Source organism: Colius striatus, chromosome 2 (genome assembly GCF_028858725.1).
Source record: "Colius striatus isolate bColStr4 chromosome 2, bColStr4.1.hap1, whole genome shotgun sequence".
Classification (NCBI taxonomy): domain Eukaryota; kingdom Metazoa; phylum Chordata; class Aves; order Coliiformes; family Coliidae; genus Colius; species Colius striatus.
Genome location: NC_084760.1, coordinates 85,773,473 through 85,789,986, shown reverse-complemented (window position 1 = coordinate 85,789,986; position 16,514 = coordinate 85,773,473). Strand labels below are relative to the sequence as shown.

The following is a 16,514-nucleotide window of genomic DNA, read 5'->3' as shown; positions in this document are numbered from 1 at the left end:
GATAAGAGGAAGAATAAAAGTTTTTGACAAATTAAGCCATATGCATTGTGAAACCTTCAGAGTATCATGCACATAGTAGAATACTTTTAACTAGCCTGTATTCAAGTACATGGATTCATTGTTAAGTTTCAGCAAAGTTTGAGCAATGCTGTGACAAGAGATGTTAAAACAACACAAGCTCTTGTATAGTTATTTCTCTGGCTAGGAGTTACTGAATATATGATATGATTTGGTCACCACAGATTTTTCCTATATGTGTCAATGCTGACCAAGTCATTGGCGTACCCTACAATGTTCACTGCTTTATTTGAACCTAGTGCTTGCTCGTGTTTTCAGACCTGGGATGGTATTCCACAGAATTTCACACAACTCTGATAAAATCCTCTGTGACCAGAAATACTTCCTTTAAATAACCTAGAATGTTCACCACATTTTTTCATTACACTGATGATTGTCAGTCTTCTGTCTTGTTTAGCTGTAGAAAAGACCTTGAGTGTCAAGAATTAATTTCCAAACTTTGTGCAATGCTGCTTACAGGTGGTTCTTGTACTGTCTTCTGACTGCAGTAAGACGAGAGTTTGTTACTGCAGTCTGTATAGTATTTAAAATTCAGAGAAGGGGAGAAGCTTTGGCTTAAGGTTGGTCGTGCTCACAGCCCTGATTATTTCTTGATCTTTGCATTTTCTACCTCATTTCTGTAAGCAGGAGGCTGTTTTGGAGTTGATACTGCTTCTGCTGTCACTGAAATTATCTGTTTTCTCTTGGCTTTTTACATCTTCAAGTTTGACTTAAGCTTTTAAGCTAAAATTCCATGGGATTAAGTCCAAGTTTCTCCTGTTTTCAATTTTAGATGTTTTGAGGAATGCAAAACATAGATTGCACATTCATGCAGTCTGACTAATAACCTTATGTTTAAATGGGGAAATATTTACAAGCATTCCCTAGGCATTTATGAGGAAGTCTGTATCATGTTTGTCTTTGGAAAGAAGTATAAAAGTAAATTGTTCAAAGATCTTAATTTTAGAGCTCAATTTTGATTGCATCAAATGCGATTAGAGATTTCTTAATACTGTATTGTTAGTTCATAGCTATTCTTCTACTCCAGTCCTATTCAACTATTTACATTTTGGTTTATAACTGAATTCCTGCAGTCTGCTATGATTTTCAAATCCCTGCTTATAAAGAATACTGGAGTTCCAGATTCACAGCAGAATATTGTATAACTTTGTTATATTAGTTACATCAACAAGGGATATTAATGACTATAGAAGCTGTAGAGTGATAAAAATTACCATTTCCCTGATGCAAAATTATTGAAATACTTGGATCTTTGTCATCAGTGTTTTTTGAAATGAAACTCCTGTGGCAACAGCATTGGAGGCTGTCTAATTCACATGGATTTGAGTCCTGATTTAACCATAGTTAAACAGCACTATGGTGCTGATTTTGCTGTGTGAGTAGAGCATAAAGGGTTTTAAAAGTCTCTAAGGGCTTTTCTAGTCTTCTGAACTTAGAAAATTATTATTGTCATAGGGTGAAAGGAAGACTCCTGTAGGGCACCAAATAGACTAGTTGCAATCAAATATTGCTTCAAATGCCTTACCTTCTAACAACTAGCTAATGTATTTGACCAAGCCACGCAGCTTCTCCGTAATTAATTTTCTGTGGTGGAAAACAATCTTGCGTTGCTCAAAAAACATCTCCTAAGAGCTTGTAAAGTGCTCAAATGCCCAAACAGAGATAGGCATGTATTTTGTCGCAGCTATAGATAGTGTTATGGCTGGAATCACTAGAAGCTATTGCTTCTTTCCATTCTTCAGGGTATGATGCAATATGCAATAGAGTACAATTAGAATTATTTCAATAAATAATTAAGGTTAGTGTATTAATTTTTTATAATTTCAGATGGTATTCTTCTGGAAAACTTCTGATACTTCTTCACACAGTATATTTGTGTCTTAGCTTTGCCATTATGGTTTGGATAGGTGGGAAGCTAGGTGGGTAAAGAACCAGTTGGATGTTTGACTTCATTGCTAGCATCTTTATCAATGACATGGAGCAAGCAACACAGTACACTTTAAAGTTTGCAGAGGACAGCAGACCCGGAGACCTAGGTGATACGCTAGAGGGTAGAGCTGGCAACCAGGGGTACTTGGGCAGGCTGAAGTGATGGGCCTGCAAGAACCTCTCAAAATTAAGCAGAGACAAATGCCAGTGCTGCACTTGAGGGAGAGAACACCTGACAAGAATACAGACTGGGGACAGAGGGCCTGCAGGGACCAGCTCTGTAGGAAGGGCACTAGGGATGCTGGCAGACAGCCACGGACCAAGAGAGATTGTGCCATCTTCATCCTTGGAGGCTTTCAAGATTGGACTAAGCAAAACTATGAGCAGCCTAGTCAGGCCTTGTGGCTGGGCATGCTTTAAGCCAGAAGTTGGACATAAGGAAAAGCTACTTTACTGTGTGGGTGAGAGAACCCTTACACGGGCTGCTCAGGGAGGGTGTGGAGTCTCCTTCTCTGGAGGCTTTCAAAACCCTCCTGGACGTGTTTGTGTGACCTGATCTAGGTGGTGTCGAGGGGTTGGACTAGATGATCTTTAGAGGTCCCTTCCAACCCCTACCGTTTTATGCCTCTGTGACCTAAAAGACATCCGAAGATCCACATAGTCTGAAGTACCTTATTCTGCAATTCTATCACTACTTACTTATTTAATCTCAGATTTAAATTTGAATTTATAATTTGCCTTTATAATTTAGTTTGCATGTCTAAAATGTTACATGATCAATCTGTTCTACCACAAAGTCAACTAACACTCTGTGTGTATGCGTGTGTGTGTTTCAGTGTTCTATTTTAATAAAATCTGGGCCTTTACCAAGCTTGCATTTAAAAATAATTGTTATATCTCAAGTGTTATTTGCATCTCTCCTAAATGCTGGTTTCTTTTGTGCTTATTTCTTGCATAAACTTATGACATGATTAATACACTTTTTTGTTTCAACAGAGGGAGAATATATCAAGATGTTCATGCGAGGTCGACCAATCACAATGTTCATTCCTTCTGATGTAGAAAACTATGATGATATTAGGACAGAACTGCCTCCTGAAAAGTTAAAACTGGAGTGGGTGTATCCTTGATATCAATAACTACTTGTTGTTCCCTTTTTGTATTGTCTTGCCTTTTTTTTTTCCTTTAGAATCTAGTCTTATCTCTTCTCTGTTCAGAGAGAAAAATTGCTTAAAAGTGAGGGGAAAAAGTTCAATTAAAAATCATTTCAAATGTCACATTAAACTTCTGTGTAGCATGACTTCAAGATGTAAAGTATGGAAGCACAGAAAAGACGTACTTTACTTTGCTGTTGCAACTAATTGCAATTTATTTTTAGCATGAAAGAGAGTGTCTTGGAGAGTTAGTTTCAAAAATATCCCACTCTGCCCCCCATTATATTCATGTAGGCTTTGCATTCAGTAATATCAATAGTTTTCATTCTCTGTTCATTTTCAGGATGTTTTAAAGCCCTGGAAGATCTCAGATTCCTCATTGTCCCTACCAATAGTGTGAGGATTGCAGAAGCAGCCATCCTTTGCACTGCTGATGTGTTTCAGCTCCAAAGTGAAGGGATTAATTTTTTGGCAGTCTAGTTTGCATTAAACACCAATTTATTATTTGAAGAATGGAATTGATGTGCAACCGATGACAGTTCCCCAGGCCTTTAGCAGTTCAGATGTTGAGTTTATTAAAAAAGATGTGCTTTTCACACGTTTGGGTCTTCCTGTCACACCCCTAGCTCTACAAATCCATTCAGTAAGCTGTGATTGTCTAAGTAAGTTTCTTAGTACTTCAGTGAAATGACATGTCTAGGCAACACTTGAGTAGGTATAATAATCTGAATTTTGATCCTTCTGATGTTGCTGAAAGCAGGGAGATTTTTAGGAATGTTGATGATATACTGTCATATATCAGGATATGTACAGACAGAGGCTGCCTGTACCTCTCTGATCATATCTGTCAGTGACTAAGACACGTTGCCACCCCTTGTTACTTGCTTTAGGAAAGAAGATTGCTATTTTGCCTGCCTTTATTAACCAATAGCTATTTCAAACAGATAGTGTTGGATGCTTTGTTGCAAAGAGTAGCTGCAGAGCTCATGTTCTCTGAACTTCTCAGTGGGACTGTCGAAGCTTAGACCATAAAGGAGGAAAGTTTTGGATTAAAAGTCTGACCAGAAGGAAAACAGAGCTCTTACTTATGCTTTGCAAAGCTGTGGTGCCCAGCTTTCCTACCATCACAGCTCTTGAATGCTGATGCTGGCACTGTGGAGTGAATTGTGTCAGTCACTGGTTTGTCTGAAATGTAATCTTTTTTTCTTGCAGAATTAACTTTCAGCAGGATCAAATCATCAATTTGACTTGCCCCACAAACATGCAAGGACTAGAACTGGCATACTGGAGGAAGATCAGATCTACTTTTTCAGTAGCAATGAGTAGTTTGGGCTGATGAAATCTGATCAAGAAATCACAGTCAGTTGGTGCAAATCCCAGTGTGGACAGATTAATCCAGTTTCCTGCTGAAGGCTAATTAAAGTGAAATAAGTCTTGTCTAAACAGACTGTACGTATGGTTTTGGAACCTCTTTAGAGAAATTTCGTCCTAAATCAGATCAAGTGTATTTATGATATTGGGTTTGGATACGATGGTGAAGAAAAGAATGAGGAAAAGGCAGTAATGTATATGAAGGCTTAATAATGGTCTCTGAAGTTGCACAAAACTGCTCTTCAGTTTGAGACAGGACAATAAAGCAGAAGATCTTCCTGCACAAGTTTAGCAAGGGGAAGAAATCTGCAAGCCAGCTGTAACTTCTAAATATGATGTGAAACTGAAGCCTGTGTGTACCTTACTAAAAAGACATGGGGTGATTCTCAGCGTATTTTAGTAATGTCAGTGTTTTGCAACTGAAAGATCAATCAACTGTTGAATTTTTCAATCCCTAAGATTTGTTGTAAACACTGTTAATTCTCCCGCCTACTGGATGATTGTTTATAATTCAATTTTCCTTTGATACTACCCTTTTGGAAGGTGCTAATAACTATGAACAACTTTGAGGCAAGAACAGAAAGGTTCTTGGGCTGGGTTTTTAGCTTAGATTTTGGGGGTTTTTTTGTTGGTTGGTTTGGGAGAGGAGTGTCTTTTGTAGATTAACTGTGTTCTGAGATATAGTCAGCTATTGATACCCAGTACTGTAGATTCAACAGAACACACTTATCTTTTGTCTGCCCTGCAGATTACTGTCAATTGAAGAAATACCTAAGCTGCTTGGCAAAGTAAAGTGGCTTGTGGGGAAGTCTGAGCTCTTGACAGTGTCTGGTTCCTGAGTGATTTCATTTAAATTTAATAATTTAGTTTGAGTATCCCTGTTTTTTATTGAACTCTTTCCTTCTGCAATACAGAACTGGTTAAGGCATATCTGGCATTCCTAGTAATAACAAAATGGGCTTATTTAGCAGCTACAGAAGTCACAGGCATTGCTGCTGTTGACAATGACTTTATAGACTCTTTCTCCGAATGTATAGAAGCTCAGTTTCTGGAGATGATTTCTGACTCCATTTTATAAGACTACTTTGAGCACTGATGCTCTTATTTCTAGGTATAATTGAAACCAGCAGTAAATATACTATTGAATTCAGATGTACAGTGGATTGCTTGTCAGTGATGATCATGGCTATTCTTAGCCAATTAAAACCAAAGAAAACCCAAAACCCACAATTGAAAGTTGTTGAGCGTATCAAATGTGACAAAACAATCCTTGTAGTTGTTGAGAAACAGTCACAATATGGAGACAACTATCTCTGAATTTCCCTGGTTGAAACATCAGTCTCATTGAAAGGTTAACATTGAAATTAAATGGAAATTAAGTGTAAAAGCTGTCTCACCCATTTTTCTTTAGTGGCAGTCAATTATTGTACTAACGTGTCTGCTGCTTTGAGTGCCTGCAGGAGAGAGCTGCTATATAGCAGAAGCCATACTTGGCTTCTGTCAGGATAGTCTGGGATGGAGAATAACGAAAGTAAAAAAATTTCTTCCACAAAACAAGTTATTCTTTTACATGCTTCTAAAAAACACATTCCTAGAAAATGCAGCCTCTCTTTGGTACTTCATTAAGTAGGATCGGTAAGGGAAAGGAATGGACTGAGAAAACTCAACCATTTTTTGCAGCCTTCATGAATGCCAGAGCTCAATGGTGGGTGCCAAAATATTTAGCCCTAGCTTTGCATGGGAGACTTCTGCTATGGAAAAGTATGTTTACATAAATCATGAATGCTTTTCTAGGATGAATGTTCAAAGATGTCAATCTTACTAAATCCTTTTGAATACAATCCCTATTGTATACAACAGATTAACAAGCTTGGCTTTTCTCTTCTAGAAGGTATTTACAATAGTGTTCTTCATCCTTCAGGATAGAAAAAATATTTTCATTGGTTTGTAGCCCATCATTTTTGAAAGTTCAATGGTCTGGTTGTTTTGATTTGGTTTGCTTTTTTAATAAAAGGCCATTCTGGAGTTTCCTTTTGTTCCATCAGTATTTAAAAGAAGAAGAAAGAGAAAAAAATAGTAGGAAAGTAAATAGTGATGGGGGAGGAACAGAAGCATTCTTTTTTTTTTTTTTGTGCCCCCGAAATCATGTTGTATCAGCATTTCTCTCAGTATCATTTGGTAAGCAAGCCTGTGAATAATCTCTGCTTCAGAAGAACCAATGTGGTTTGTAATAGACAGAAGACAGCCATATATAAATCTGGAGTCTTTTCGTCTCTCTTAAGAGATCTAATAGACAACTAGATGCAGTGTCACACTTTGAACCGTTGTGTATCTACATACAGCACGTGTTTAATTTTTCAAGTGTTCCTCTGGTATAACATTCCTGTGGTTTGAAGGGACTGCAGAAGAGGAAAGGTAGTGTGATGGGGGATTTTTGAGGGTAGGAAGTATGGTGGAAAGGTAGCCGTTTTCCAAGAAGAATAAAGGCTACACTGTCAGCTTAGGAAGTGCCAGTTTAGATACTGCAAAAGTGAGAAAGGGCCAGCTTCATCTGTCCAGCATTGTCGACATGGGTCTTCAGCTTTCTTTTGTTTACCTGGTTAACCAGGACCTAAGGGGGGAATCCTTCACTTCAAGTTGCTTAATGTATTTCCCATGTTTTCCCTGCTGTTGCAGATGTATTACTTGGCACTGCAGTGGAGAGCTCTCTGAAGTTCAGGACATAACAGGAAAATTTTTCTTTTTTGAGGCTACAGAGCTACCGTTAAAGTCTGAGTTACAACGTTAATTGTTCCAAGCAACATTGGGAACTGAAATACAGGCAGAAAGCCACAGTAATTGTCTAGATGAAGAAAATTACACCTATTTCAAAGAAATAATGAGTTGTAGTAATGTTTGATCACTGTTAACTACGGCTGTCCAAAACTTCTGGATGTCATGAGGAGTCATGCAGGTTTACTACAAAAATCATCCCTCTTATATGTTTTGGATAGATTTGGATAGAATATTTTTCACTGTGTTTTGTTTGCTTTAAAAATACTCTAAGATGAAATATTTGGCAGATGCAACACAAAAACTTGCCTTTTTCTGAAAGGTGTTAGAAATTTTCACACGCTTGTTTTAAAAAGTCAAATGAAAGTAATGTTATGGTGTCCAGGATGCATATGCACCATTCTTTTGCTGTAAACTGTTAAATCAGAACAATGAGACATGCTGTTAGGTAATGAAACTTCAAATGAAGATTTTTATTAAGTGACAACACTGCATTTGTTTTGCTTCAGTGTCCATTATTTTATTTTTAACATCAAAGAGCATCACTTTTTAAGGGATTTAGTTATGTGAGGTCAGTATTGGTTTGTTGGGTTTTTTTAACTGTGTTGCTTAAATTGTGCTATATTTCTTAGGGAAAAACATAAAAGGTGTTTGCTGACATGAGAGTTCCCCGAGAATCCTTTTAGAAAACAAAAACCAAAACCCACAAAAAAGTTGGTATTTTTTCTTCTCGTATATAATGATTATGAAAACCTTGACTTTAAAAAATACATATGTATAGATACGGATATCGTGGAAGAGACTGTCGAGCCAATGTTTACCTCCTTCCTACTGGAGAAATTGTATATTTCATAGCATCAGTGGTGGTACTATTTAACTATGAGGAGAGAACTCAGCGACACTACTTGGGTCACACAGACTGCGTTAAATGGTTAGTATCTAACATTTACATGTAAGTATGTATGTAATAATTCAGAAGTGGGGGTTTTCTTATTCTCTCCTACTCTGTGTATGAACTCAATGTCATAATAATTGTAGTTATTTTCTGTTTCAGTAGATTTCACATAGCAAGCACTGCACAAATGAATGGTGCCAGAGCAGTCCATGCTAGCTTAGGATTTCTGTATAACATGTAAAACAACAGAATGTGGAGACAATCTAAAAGTGACAGATTAGAGAAAAGATCTTTACATAAATCATTCTAAATAGATGTCCCAGAAATTTAAAATTGTTTACAACCTAATTCTAAATCAGTGATTTAGAGGCAGTATGGCTAAGGTATAGCCTTAAAGGAACATAAGAAAACCAAATGGAAAACCGTGAGCAATAATTTTTTAGTAGGTGCCCTATCCTAAGTATTGACTGGGAAATCAGAAAGATGTTTGCAAACCAACATAGAGAAGCAAGGAAATTGAAGCCAGTGTCATTGTGGGTGCAAAGACAGTGCTGACTTTATGACGTTAGTCTGAAGAGTAGTGCACATAATATAATAGTGAACAGAAGCTCCATACGGTACCTGAATGGAGAGAGGTCTTGTCTTGTGGCTGTGCTTTCATAATTGTCATTTTTTTTCCTGTGGGAGGAATGCTGTCAGTCTTGGTTTGTTTTTTTTTTAATTCAAAAAACTGGACTGAATTGCAGATGCTTTTGGTGTCCATCATTCTGACTTATTCAGGCTTGCCCACTCTTTCCTGTTCCAATGGCTTTCTTCATCTTTGTAATTTTAAAGAGAAAGCAAATGAGAAAATTTTTCAAAAAAATCACTCTGACCAAGAGATCATGTATTCTGAAATATTTGGGTTTTTTCACATGAGCTCCAAATAAAAATGAAGTAAGGAAAAGCAGATTTTTACTTGCACTAGTAGTGCACCATCCTGGAGAACTTTATTGGTACAATTCCATCAGTAACTCATTTCAAGTGACAATAATCCCTGACTCGTGGATGTGCAAGCCTTCAGCCAACATTTCAGCTGTTTTTCTTCCCCCAGGTTCATGCTATCTGTAGGTTTAGGCATAAAATAAGCTGTAGTGTTTATAAGTATGGCACATATGGCACATAACTACATGTAGGAAGTTCATCATGAGACAATGTGTATGTTGTTACCGTGGTCTCCTGACATAGTGCAAACCACAGATTTGTCAGAGCACGTGTGGAGGTGGCTCTTGTGGCACTGCTGGTTATGTCCCAGCAGCTATTGCAAGAGCCTGTGCGTACACAGTGTGGGATGAAAGAGTCTGATGAAAAACAATCAAACTCTCTCATTAAAAGTGGGATTTAGGATCATAAGTGCCTTCATAGGCTTCTGTTGAGAAAGAAAAAAATTTTGCAAAAAACCTCTCAGTTTTGAAGACCTATGACAGCAAAAGCAAGTCATATTTCTGTCTGTCTTAGTCTTGCAGTTCATCCAGACAAAATTAGAATTGCAACAGGACAGTTAGCTGGAGTGGATAAAGATGGAAGGGTAAGTAATAGAGCTGTTGAGCAGTAGTATCTTGTTTTGAAAAATCAGGAAAAAGTGTTTTGTTTTTTTTCAATCTCATCACCGTCTGCTTGCAGTTTATTTTATGCACTGCATTTACTGAGATATTTTACTGTTTCTAAGGTAGCAGCCTGTATCTCTAGCAAAAGACAACTGAGCACTCAGCCATACATCAAAAAGAGCAGAAGCTCATAAAGTCCTTTATCTGTAACATAGGAAAATCAGCTTGTAACTGATTTATAAAACTAGATCATTTCTGTCACATTTCTTTCAATAAGTTTTCACCCAGAGGAGAGCAAATCCCCAGTTCTGGGCATCAGTATATTCGTAAGGATTCATGGAAAAGGGAAACAACTTTACGATTTCATGGAAGATCTGTCAAGCGTTCCTACAAACTTGCTTATTTGAGAGCAAGTGTGTTTAAACACTTTTGTCCCTTGTTCTTGACAAACTCTGTCAATTATCTTCATGAAGTTATAGACAGAGAAAAAAAACAAAAGAGGGAGTATAAAAAGACACATACTATGAGGTGTAGAAGCACACTAAATGTAACTCTTATTTAAGTGTTTGACTTAATTTCTGAGATTTTGTAAGAGATTGTTGTGGGGTATTTTCTGTAGATGTTTTTGTGATTTCCACTGAACATTTGTTGTAATTTGTTTGCCGGGGCTGGCTGGTTTGTTTTTTTTCATCAGTGGAATGATTTATTGTCACTTTCTGTGGTGAATGTGGTCCTTAAGCCAACTTAATTCTGACTTTATTTCACTGTATCACAGCAATGAAGCTAAGCTGGTTTGGGGTAGTACTTGGGTGAAATATAACCGTGGACATTTTCATTGAATGGTTGGTGATGGTTAGGAGATTCAGTGCAACAGGGTGGGGTTTTTTTTGTTTTGGCGTTTTTACTTAATATAAAACAAGGCTTATGATTATTCTCTGTTGTTACGTAAGAATGTTAGGTCTGGGGTCTGAAATGCAAGGTGACTCATTATTTCTTCGATTACTTAAATTGGGCAAATATTTATTTTTCACAACTACCAAATGCCACCATATTTAATTTCCTGCCTCGATGGCACAGCTGATGTTACTGTAGCCCAGATACAGGGCACAAGGTAGTCTTCACTCTAATCTGTTGAGCTTCAAGTTATTATCCAACAGCATCATTAGCACGAGTCATCCTCCATTTCGGTCTGGAGCTCATAGTTGAGGTAGCATCTGCTTAACAAAACATGACACCTGTATATGATGCTTTCAGTGTTGATGATGCCGTTTGTCCCATTGCTTTTTCATACAGCCTTTGCAGCCCCATGTTAGAGTATGGGACTCGGTGAGCCTGGTGACTCTGCAGGTTATCGGCCTCGGGACTTTTGAGCGTGGAGTGGGGTGTTTGGATTTTTCAAAAGCGGTAAGATGGGTGTGATTACTCAGTGTGTTAAATAATGTGTCTGATCCTATATAGACAGGAAGGAAATCTCTGGAGATTTTTATACACGACCCTCGAACTGGTCTGTTTTGGGATTAAAAGTGTGTCAGTAAAGTCTATGTATACTTTATAAAGCCAGCTGACAGCAAGCTAACTGGAAAAACAGGAAGTTGCACACCTAAAATTGTGGTAACAAACTAGCACAGTGAGTCAATAGCAGGCACAAAAAACCGTAACTAGAAATTGAAGTCTATGGTGGGTTTGGTGGTTTGGTTTGTTTTTGTTTTGTTTTTGAGGGTCTTGGGTCTTTTTTTGATTGGATGTTAAAAACAAGTTTGTTAGATTCGTGAAGACAAATTTTAGTGAGTTCTGATAGAAGAGGTAACTTTTCTGCTTGGACAGCTGGAGCAGGTTTTATATCCACGAACAGGAAATTTAAAAACAAAACAAGAAGAAACCCCAAACAACGTTATCTTGTGCTATTTTTTCATGAGGAATAATTTGTTCATTTTGTACCTCTATTTTTACACTGGAAAAAAAAATAAAAGTCTTGTTACTGGGCCTACAGAATTTATCAGAAAAATCAGTAGCAAATGGAGATGTGCTATATGACATTGATAAAGTTCTCATTTCAAAAGTGACAATGATATGGGTTGTTTTGTAAAATATATGTGTATTTTAATCTGTAAGCTGCCTTTGTATTTTCACTGGCACACTGAAACATATGAGACCTTCTGAAAACCTGTGATTCTTGCATCCCAGCAAGAAGAATTAATATGTGTGAAAAACAAAAAAATGCAGAAAAAGCATGTCTGCTGTATTTTGGTAATAGAGGAAGAGATTTATAGTTCAGCTGAGATGGGAAGGGAGGTTTGGAGATCGCCTCATCCACTGTCCTACCCCAGCAGGCTCAGCCAGAGCAGGCTGCTTAGGGCTGTGGCCAGCTGAATTCTGGGTATCTCCAGGAATGGAGACTCAACAGTGTCACTGGGTGACCTATTGAAAATAAATACGTACAGTCTTTGCTACAGTTTCACTCAACATTGAAAAGTCTCTAGGTTAGTTAAAACTAGGGTTTTATCTTTCAGTAAATAAGAGAAAATGTGATTTCTTTTTCTTTTACAAATAGAGATTACACAAATAAAATAAGAATGTGATAAGAGTGCTATCTCTTCTTTCACTCCCAACAAACCAATGAAACTTTTAACTCAGACATATTTTCTTTTCAAAGTAAATAAAAACATGTTCCATCATTTTAAAAACAAACCAACTAGACAAAAAAAAACCCTAAAACACTAAGGTATTTTGAGGGCTAGATTTTAGTTTTTAATTGTTCAGTTTTGCGGCTGAAACTGATTTGGATACATTATTACAGTCTCACATGATTCCTCACTAGACTGAAACAGTGAATGTGCGGTATCTAGAACTTTGTTTTTACCACATAATTTCATTAACCCATGCAAGAGCTGTGTACATCACCAATGTTGTCTTCAGGATGTCTTTCCACCTAATTCATGTGTATATTTGTGTATTACTGTTCATGATAATATTTGGGAATAAAAATTTCAGCCACCTCTGATTTCATAATTTGTTGGAGAATACAATTGAACTGCAAGAATCAACTTTTAAAATAAATAAGGCCTCCAAATCTTCTTGCACATGTCCTTGAAACAACTGGTTTGTACAAGTATGTTTTTGTCCTAAGATTTTTCTATCTGTTCTTTTTTAATTACATATACCCATGCTTACTATTTTGTTGTAAAATTATTCAAAAGAAGCCATTTCAATTATTTCATACCATGGATGCTAGTCTTTCTGCTCTGTAAGCGTCATTTTGTTCAGAAAGTGTTACCTTTGCTGCAGTTTGAAAACTGCTGTTTCTTTATGGAACTACTGTTACCTTATGGAAAAAAAAATGGGAGGTGCTTACAAAATTTCACAATGTAAAGTTGTGCATAAAAAAACATAATTGGAGCTGTGTGTCTGTTCCCTGAGACCTAATGAAAACCAAAGTATTTGCACAACAGAAAAAAGAAGAAACCTCTTTGCTACTAGCAGGATATTGCAAACCAGAAAGAAAAGAAAAGACAGCAACAAAAACAACTTAAAAGGGAAAGAATTTTTTTTTAATACTTCTAAAGCTTTCCTAGGATATTCTTTGAAGCACGGTCATTTTTGGTGAGATCATGCAAAAATCTATGTCTGTCTTTAAGAGGAAAGGAAGATACCCGATATATCAAGCTTAGAATTACTTTAAAAGGATTTGCTCAACTTATGTTTGTACCTTTGTGAGTTTTTTTGTTTTTTTAATACTACTGCCCTGCCCTGTACAGATGATAGTACTTTATCAGCGCTTCTTTTTTTTTTTTTCCTTCTGTTTCTTTTAGGATTCAGGTACACATTTGTGTGTAATTGATGACTCAAATGAACATATGCTTACTGTGTGGGATTGGCAGAGGAAATCAAAAATAGCAGAAATAAAGGTAATTATTGCATGGTTTAATATTCTGAAGTACAAGTGATTTTATTCCCATAAATACAACAGTTTGTGAGACACATATTTGATCTTACTTGGAAACCACAACTATGTAATACTGCTGGCTTGTGTTAGGGCACAAGAGAAATATATTCTTGACTTGTATGTCAGAAGGGAATTGAATATTAGAGTTCTTACGATTACATTTTACTCATCCCCAAGAACCAATCCAAATAAAGCAATTCTCTGATATTTTCTTAATTTTGTGATAATAAATCATAGGAACTTTAAGAAGCAGAAGTGATGATTCAGTCTGCAGTTGTTTGTTTAAAGAAAAGCCGCCACATACTTGTGGATATCCGTATTTTCACTTTTGTCTGAATCAAGTTCCAGACTTTGATTTGCAGTACAAGTATCTCTTCTAATTTGTACTTTTGTAGGCTGCAGTCTTGTCTACTTTCAGATTTCTTGTGTAACCTTGTAAATTTCTCGTTGATGAGAAGCATTCAGAGGTGTTGCAGTCAATGTTCATATGAAGTTTATTTGGCTGGAAGCACCCATACGCTTGCTATTGAGGTCCATATTTTGAGACATTGTATTTTGCATTATATAATACCAAGCAAGGAGACTTGCAGTTTTGGTTAACAAAATCAGGTTGATTGGACCTCTTTTCTTTAAATTATGTTGAAGAATACTAGCTATATGCTATTCTGTAATTCTTAATGTAATTCTATGTCAATGTTTTTATTTCCTTGCTGATATTTAATGTCAAGCTACACATATGCCGTGTATGTCCCATTGTCATTATATTTTGACAGTTTTCACTCTCTGAGATGTTCCTGAGACTTGGTGATCAGAATTGGTTAAAAACAATTTGGCAGGGACAGCTTGCCCTTCAGTATTTACTCATGTTTAGGACTTGATCTTACAGTGTCTTAAGCGTCATCCACGATAGGTGATGTGAACAGAGTTTCATCCCTTGGAGCTAGGGTGCAAAACAAGCCATTTCTCAGCTGAACTCCAATAAACTTTTTAAACATTATTTTCCATGTGACTCGTGGATATAGCAGCTATGCTCATGTTGAGGACCCTGCGTGTGAGAAGCATAATTGAATAAATATGGTCATCAACAAAAAATTAAATTTGAGAAGGTTATCTTCTTGAAGTGAGACAAAAATGGTCAAGTGGGAAAGAGTAGTCGCCCATGTGCTGATTCAGCAGCACTTTAAAGCGTGGACTTAAATCCCATCGAAGTAAATGCACTGATGCATTTACTGAACTGTTTCATGGAGTCCTTGCCTCTGGGAGATAACCTTCAAAGGCAGCTTGGTTAAATATATATTAGAAGTTGGATAAATGACCAACCACTTTAAGTTTTTAAAATCTATTGGTAAAGGATGAAAAGGATGTTTCATCATGGAGATGTTAGTAATTCAGTAACAATATATACAGCCAGTAAAAAACCAAAGATGGGACCTTATATTTCCAAGTTTTAGGTTATGCAGGCTTCTCTTTTTCTTCTTCATGAAGAGGAAAGAACGAAAGAACCAAAGGAATTTTTACAGAATTTCAGAAAGAGAATGATGCATATAATCTCACTGTTTGACCATTGTCGTATTTGCCTCCATCACAGCTTTGTTACTGAGAATAGCAAACAGGTCTGTGTAAAAATTAAGCTGGAATTTCAACCCAAAAAAGTGTCTTTTATACATCATTCACTTTCCATGACATTAGACTTAGCTATTCCAGAGGGCAGAAGCTTTTGCGATTCAAAAAGTGAATGTAAAACCTTGTGCTGTCTATTGAAGGTTTATAAAGATCTCTTAGGAATGTAAAAATGAATATGTATAAAATTATGTGTGCAGTCATTCAGATGGTTGATTTATTATAGAACAGTTATGTATTCTTTCTAGTGTAAGTTGAGCTGTCTGGTTCCTCATATCTGCGTTCTGAAATTTGGGATTTTACATGTTTCTAGTAGTTAATGTCCCATCTGAATAAATGTGATTTCTGTTATTATTTCAGACTACAAATGAGGTTGTTCTTGCTGTAGAATTCCATCCAACTGATGCAAATACTATAATAACTTGTGGTAAATCTCATATATTTTTCTGGACCTGGAGTGGCAATTCATTATCAAGGAAGCAAGGGATATTTGGGGTAAGAATGTCTTTGATATCAGATTAGTTTTAAATCAAACAGAATGGTCTGCTCATGCTTTCTAGAAATTTGCTCTGTTGTTACCATGTAGTGTTTGAGCAGAGAGGTAAACAAACAAAAAGGGTTAAAGTCTCCTTACATGTATGCAGGTTTTATGGTTGTGGATACATTATACCAGTTACATGAAGAGTACAAGAAATTATCACTTTCTCTTGCTTATTTTGTTTCAGAAATACGAAAAACCCAAATTTGTTCAGTGTTTGGCTTTTCTGGGAAATGGTGATGTACTCACTGGAGACTCAGGTGGGATAATACTTATATGGGGCAAAACTACTGTAGAATCTACTCCAGGAAAAGGACCTAAAGGTAGGATACATTCACAGTTAATTACAGATTTTAGATAGTCTGTAGAAGACAAAAGTGAAAGATTGCATTAGAAAAGGACTAGGGAAACAGGCCTGATAAAGGATGGACATTTTCTGTTAACAGTTAGTGCTCAAGTCCTTCAAATCTCTTGAATCTATAGATTGGAGTTTCTCAATAACTAATGGGGCTGTCCTGAAATGAGTGAAAACTACTTTGTCTAAATGTCTTGCATTTTAAAGAATGTGTAGATAATCAGCTTTCCTTTCATCTTGAGATCTGATAAAGACTCTAGGATCACTTTGGGG

The 16,514-nt window shown here is 36.7% G+C and overlaps 1 protein-coding gene across 3 annotated transcripts in view; it reads left to right on the top strand.

Moving 5' to 3' along the window:
- The window catches only part of EML4 (EMAP like 4), a 155,674-nt gene that overhangs the window by 113,545 nt on the left and 25,615 nt on the right, over window positions 1-16,514 (top strand). For all 3 annotated transcript variants that reach the window (XM_061991344.1, XM_061991345.1, XM_061991343.1), the window contains exons 8-14: window positions 3,004-3,127; window positions 8,086-8,235; window positions 9,697-9,766; window positions 11,079-11,189; window positions 13,595-13,690; window positions 15,709-15,843; window positions 16,074-16,209. In XM_061991344.1, the coding sequence (XP_061847328.1) occupies window positions 3,004-3,127; window positions 8,086-8,235; window positions 9,697-9,766; window positions 11,079-11,189; window positions 13,595-13,690; window positions 15,709-15,843; window positions 16,074-16,209 (822 nt within the window). The remainder of the gene's footprint in view (window positions 1-3,003; window positions 3,128-8,085; window positions 8,236-9,696; window positions 9,767-11,078; window positions 11,190-13,594; window positions 13,691-15,708; window positions 15,844-16,073; window positions 16,210-16,514) is intronic.